The following is a 6,607-nucleotide window of genomic DNA, read 5'->3' as shown; positions in this document are numbered from 1 at the left end:
TGTAGAGACTTTTCTTGGAGTTAAACGCCAGCTTTTGTGCTAGTTTGGGCATTTAACTCCAGCTTTTGTGCCAGTTCTGGCGTTTTGACGCCAAGATTCTTAAGCTGACTTGGAACGCCGGTTTGGGCTATCAAATCTTGGGCAAAGTATGAACTATTATATATTTCTGGAAAGCCCAGGATGTCTACTTTCCAACACAATTGAGATCGCGCCAATTGGGTTTCTGTAGCTCTAGAAAATCCACTCCGAGTGCAGGGAGGTCAAAATCCAACAGCATCTGCAGTCCTTTTTCAGCCTCTGAATCAGATTTTTGCTCAGGTCCCTCAATTTCAGCCAGAAAATACCTGAAATCACAGAAAAACACACAAACTCATTGTAAAGTCCAGAAATGTGATTTTTATTTAAAAACTAATAAAAACTAACTAAAATATACTAAAAACAACGCCAAAAAGCGTATAAATTATCCGCTCATCAGTGTTCTAGGTTCCAATCCAAACCAAAAGAGTCACATCTTTCTGCAGTTAAAAGGATCATTAGATATATTCATGGCACATCCAATTTTGGTCTTTGGTATCCTAAAATTGATGATTTTTCTACAACTGGCTGTTGCGATGCAGATTTTGCTAGTGATAGAGTTGATAGAAGGAGCACTTTAGGCTTATGTTGCTTCCTTGGGAAGTCCTTAAATGTTTGGTCAAGTAAGAAACAGCCAACAGTGGCTTTATCCACTGCTGAGGCTGAGTATATAGCTGCTTCTTCATGTTGTTCTCAGCTTTTATGGTTAAAAATACAGCTTGCTGACTACAAATTAAATGCTAAAAATATTCCCTTGATGTGTGATAATATGAGTACCATTAATATTTCTAAAAATCCAGTTTTGCACTCTCGGACTAAACATATTGAAGTAAAATTTCACTCAATAAGAGAACATGTCCAAAAAGGGAAATTAACATTCAATTTGTTAAATCGGAAGTGCAATTGGCAGATATTTTCACAAAACTACTTGCTGAGGACAGATTCTGCATGCTTAGGACAAGTCTAGGAATTTTGAGTTATAATTCTTTATTTGAAAATTGCTGATGTATTTGCTGGAGTTTTTTATCTCATAAACAGGTATGAGACAATTCTGGGCAGAAGAAGAATGTTCCCCCTTAATCTACGTAATCTGGCTTATTTCAAGTGAAAAATGATTTGGGCCAACCTCAAAAATTAGATATAGAGTGGTCTAATGTGTTTTCTTATATCCAACCATCTCTGGGCCCAAACATGAATGTTACAATTTTTGTTTGGTTGTTAATTTTTGTTGGGCTGTGTGTTTAATTTTTAAAAGGATTTTCATTTAAGGTTTTAAAGCTGATTTATTTTTTTTGTTTTGGTCCAAAAAAGGTTTCAGTTTAATTTTTGTTGTTTTTCAAAAATTAAAATTAATTTCCTGTTTTATTTTAAAAATCAAATAAAATCTTGCTTTAATGAGGTCATGTCTTTTCAAGTCAAATCAATGGTGATGCAGTTGCATGGTTTGAGAAACTTTCTTTTGGGTACGGTTACCGACACTCTCTCTCTTTCCTCCATAACTTCTCCTCAAATTTTTCAGTTTCTTCCCACTCTCTTTACTGCTTCTCTTCCCTCAAAAGCCTAAATTTTAACCAAATGAGGAAGAAAACCATTGCTAAAAGGCCTTCTCGTGAGAAAATCCTCAAGCATTCCTCCAAGCCATCAACTCGCTCCCAAGACCAAACATTCACACCCTCTCCTTCTTCTCCTACCTCTCCTCCTCGTTGTGACCCCATGGCTCATACCAAAAACACTCCCAGATTCTCTGCCTCTGCCAAGCCGACGCCACCACCGAAGGCGACTCCTTCCAAGCCAGGCTCCTCAAAACCTGGTTCTTCAAAGCCTAGCTGCTCCAAAGGTAAACGTCCGGTGGCTGAGGAACCTATTTCCGAACCAACACAACTAAAATCCAGGTCGGTTCTTGTGCGCTCTCAACGAGGTAAAACTCGAGTCCCTCTCAAAAATGTTAAAGAACCAGACATTGGACCTTTTGATCACAAAGCTCATTTTTTGACCTCTCATTCAAACTATAACCCCTATAGATTCAAATCTACCATGAATAATGACTTTTATGAGGGGGTTATCCAGTAATGTACCCTGTGTCCATCTTTTCTCGCTGATTTGCTATCTTTGAAAAGAAAAGGTTTTTCATTTGTTGATAACTTGATTTTTCTGGACTGGAATCATCTTTTTGATATCAAAAAGCCTGTTTACCCTTTATTGGTCAAAGAATTTTATGCCAACATGACTTATCATGAAGGCACTGCTCACTCATATGTAAAGGGATGAGACATAGTTTTAAACAATGAAACTATCAGTGATGCTTTGAAGTATACTAATGTTGGGCCTTGTGCTTACACTTCGGTTAAGTGGGATGAAGGTGTTGGAATTTCTTATCATGATGCATTGGCTCACATTTGTGAATATGTTTCTTTAATTGATAGCATTACACCCACTCACAAAGCCCTAGGATATGAGCGTGCTCAATTGCACCGAATGGTCAACCACATTATACTTCCTCAAAGTGGATCATATCAAAGGGTTTCCTACACTGATACTCTTGTTTTATATGCCCTTCTCACCAAAATTAAAATTTCATTTGCATACTTGATGGTTAGATATATGTTTGACTCTGTTAGGAGTGAAATTGACAAAGCACTTTCTTATGGCATGTTTCTAACTTGCATATTTGAGTATTTTGGTGTTGACTTGACCAATGAGGAATATTAAAATAGACATTCTTACCTAAAAAGGGTGGTTTAGTGAAATAGAACAAAGGACCTACTCGATCTGAAAGGGTGGTCTTAGATGATGAAGATGATGACTTTGTTCCTGAGGATTCTCCTTCTCTTTCCACTGAGGGTACATCCATCTCTACTGGAAAGAAATCTGCTTTGATGAATATGGTAAAAGATGTTGTTCAGGAGTTCGTTTCCCAATCAAACTACATGATTGCGATGAGCAAAGAGCAAAGAAAGTTAGCTAGCAAGCATGAGAACTTCCTGAGGAAATCAAGGAATAGAGTGGCTGTGTTCATGACCTTCATTGATAACCTACAAAAGGATGAAGACCCTGCCATTGATGTTGAAGATGAAGCTAATTCGAAGGGGAATGGTTCTGATGCCTAGGATTTGTCTCATGAACACTGCTGCTGCTGCTCTCTTTTTTTTGTCTTATAAAGTCTGTTTCTTTTGCTACCATTGAACTGTTTCTCATTTTGGATGACTGTAATAACTCTAAATACTGTTGCACTTTTGATAGTTTAGGTTAAACTTTAGAACTGTGATCTAACCTTTTCTTGCAGGATTCATAATGACAATTTTTTGTGATCTTACTTATTATCCACTGTTGATGACAATAGGGGGAGTAATAGGTGCAATAGCTGTAGCTTAGCTGGAATGCTGAATGCTAAATTTGATTAAAGTTGTTTTTTTATTACATTTTTTTGTGGTTTTTGTTTGACTACTGCAGATTTTAATAATCTTGATTTGCAAATGTTTGCAAATATTGTGAACTGTTGGGAATGAGGTCGAAAACTTGCTTTATAATATGTTGCTGTCTTGCCCTGACCCTGATATGTTAATACTTTATTTTTGCTATTAAAACTATCACTATTTGATGCACTTTTGGTTAGTATATAGCATCTGTTTTGTTCCATATAAGCATATGTAAACAGGAAAGAAGAGAAGAGCATAAATCCAGGGGGAGCTAATCTTGAAAAGAAAAGGGGGAGCAACATAAAAGCAAATGACAAAAATCAAAGGGAGTTTCTAAACCTTACTTAAATTCATTTCCTTTTGATTATTACTTAAATCATGTTTGTCATCAAGGGGGAGATTGTTGAGTTAAGAAATTAACTATATTAATTAGTGATGACAAACATTATTTTTGGCAAATAAATAATTAGTATGGATCAATTATAATTGCATATTACTAATTATTTATTGTTGCAGGCCAAAACTTAGCAGCCCAAATTGAAATGAAAATAATATAGCAAGGCTGGTGGGTCAATAAATAAACAAAGCCCATGAGGAATCAAAACTGAAGAAATCAAAACGGGCCAAACATATCACTACCCGATCCAAGCCCGATTTGATTTCAGCAAGTAAATCCCTCTCTTTTGCCTTACCAAAAGCAACGTTCACTTTTGAACCTTGGTCAGAAACTCAGAAAAGTGAGAAAGAGAAAGAGAGAGCTTCTTCACTAAGCCAATTGTCAAAGAAGCAAGAAAGGGAAAGATTAAGCTTGAAAGGCAGATGTCAAATCACCAAGTTCAAACCAAATCAAGCTTAGGTTAAAGGTAACCCATTTTCTCTTGCATGCATAAGATCTTCTTCTCTTCTTCCCAACTCTCTGCAAGTCTGAAAATGGCATACAAAGGAAAGTTGTTTTCTGCCCTAATCTACTGTATATCTACGGTCACAAGTGATTCTTGGGGACCAAGTAGCTTCTCAATGGCTCAGATTAAGTTGATAATTGGAAGATTTTTGTGGTTGCTATTTTATGGCTTTTGGTCAACCTTGGAAGGTCAGAAGGAGAGTTTCTACTCTAAGGTTTAATGAAAAAAAGTGAATCTGTGGGTTGGTGAAGCTCAAGGCTCAAGGTGTTGACCTTGGAAGAAGAACCCAGCAACATGTAAGGAGATAAAAGAGGTTTTGCTGTTCATTCAGAAACCAAGGAGAGAAAACCAGAGTTTGAGAGTTGTGTTATGCAAAGAAGTTCCTCTACTTGGATAATGCTTTCTATCAAAGAAGCATTCGGCCAATACTGAAAAACTGTATCTGAGGTTTGCGAATCTGGTTTTGCACATAGCAAAGAGGCTGCTGATGAAGTCAATCTCCTTCATGCTTTACTGATTGCGATTTACTTTTCAATGTTTATCTTTCTGTAATTTCTTGTTAGAAAAGGCATTGTGAGAAAGCTTAAGAAAAAGCCATGAGTGAAAAAAGGCTGAGAGAAACACTTGAGAGAAAAGCCTAGAGCTATTTTCTGATTTCTTTAGGTTGGTTAAGTGTCTTGTATCTTGTACCTGTAAGGTATCCCTTTCTTAGTTGGGTTAGCACTAAGAGTGAATAGTTAGGTATTAGCATAGCCAATGTCAAGTTAGGTTAGAACTTGAGTGTGAAAGGATTGGGTCAATCCTGTGAAATTGGTGTATGTAATACTGTTAACTATAGTGAAAATTCTTCCACTGTTGTGGAGGAGACTGGACGTAGGTTGTATAGCACAAGGCAACCGAACCAGGATACATACTGGTGTTATCTTTTCTCTTCTCTGCTGTGTTCTATTTTCTGATATTCATGAGATAAAAACAAATTGTCTCATAAATTTCCGCTGCTGAGTACAAACAGAATCAGAATTGAAAGTTTGTTTTAAAGGTTTATAATAGCAACTGAAAAGGTAGGCATAGATTCAACCCCCTTCTCTAAGCCTACTGATGAGCGGATAATTTATACGCTTTTTGACATTGTTTTTAGTATGTTTTTAGTAGGATCTAGTTACTTTTAGGGATGTTTTCATTAGTTTTTATGTTAAATTCACATTTCTGGACTTTACTATGAGTTTGTGTGTTTTTCTGTGATTTCATGTATTTTCTGGCTGAAATTGAGGGACTTGAGCAGAAATCAGATTTAGAGGTTGAAGAAGGACTGCTGATGCTGTTGGATTCTGACCTCCCTGAACTCAAAGTGGCTTTTCTGGAGCTACAGAACTTGAAATGGCGCGCTTCCAATTGCGTTGGAAAGTAGACATCCAGGGCTTTCCAGCAATATATAATAGTCCATACTTTGGCCAAGAATAAAGGACGTAAACTGGCGTTCAACGTCAACTTTCTGCCCAAATCTGGCGTCCAGCGCCAGAAAAGGAGCTAAAACCAGAGTTGAACGCCCAAACTGACACAAAAGCTGGCGTTCAACTCCAAGAAGGACCTCTACACGTGAAACACTCAAGCTCAGCCCAAGCACACACCAAGTGGGCCTCGGAAGTGGATTTATGCATCAATTACTTACTTCTGTAAACCCTAGTAGCTAGTTTATTATAAATAGGACCCTTCACTATTGTATTAGAGGTCTTTTTGACCATCTTTGGTCTCAGTTTTAATCCATTGTTCATCTTAGCAGACTATTGATCACGTTTTAGGGGGCTGGCCATCTCGGCCATGCCTGGACCTTTCACTTATGTAATTTTAACGGTAGAGTTTCTACGCTCCATAGATTAAGGTGTGGAGCTCTGCTGTTCCTCAAAGATTAATGCAAAGTACTACTGTTTTCTATTCAATTCATCTTGTTTCGCTTCTAAGATATTCATTCGTACTTCAATATGAATGTGATGAACGTGACAATCATCATCATTCCCTATGAACGCGTGCCTGACAACCACTTCCGTTCTACCTTAGAATGAATGAGTATCTCTTAGATCTCCTAACCAGAATCCTCGTGGTGTAAGCTAGAATGATGGCGGCATACAAGAGAATCCGGAAGGTCTAAACCTTGTCTGTGGTATTCCGAGTAGGATTCAATGAATGAATGACTGTGACGAGCTCCAAACTCACGAT

General features: G+C 37.5%; 1 protein-coding gene across 1 annotated transcript; it reads left to right on the top strand.

Annotated features, from left to right (window-relative positions):
• On the top strand, positions 1,651-3,182 carry LOC107646909. The gene is made up of 3 exons (XM_016351051.1): positions 1,651-1,967; positions 2,373-2,481; positions 2,826-3,182. Exons 1-3 carry the CDS (start codon positions 1,651-1,653, stop codon positions 3,180-3,182), a joined length of 783 nt encoding a protein of 260 aa, XP_016206537.1.

The sequence above is a fragment of the Arachis ipaensis genome, chromosome B06, assembly GCF_000816755.2.
Source record: "Arachis ipaensis cultivar K30076 chromosome B06, Araip1.1, whole genome shotgun sequence".
Taxonomy (NCBI): domain Eukaryota; kingdom Viridiplantae; phylum Streptophyta; class Magnoliopsida; order Fabales; family Fabaceae; genus Arachis; species Arachis ipaensis.
The sequence above is the reverse complement of the archived record's forward strand: the minus strand, read 5'-3'. Positions and strand labels throughout refer to the sequence as shown.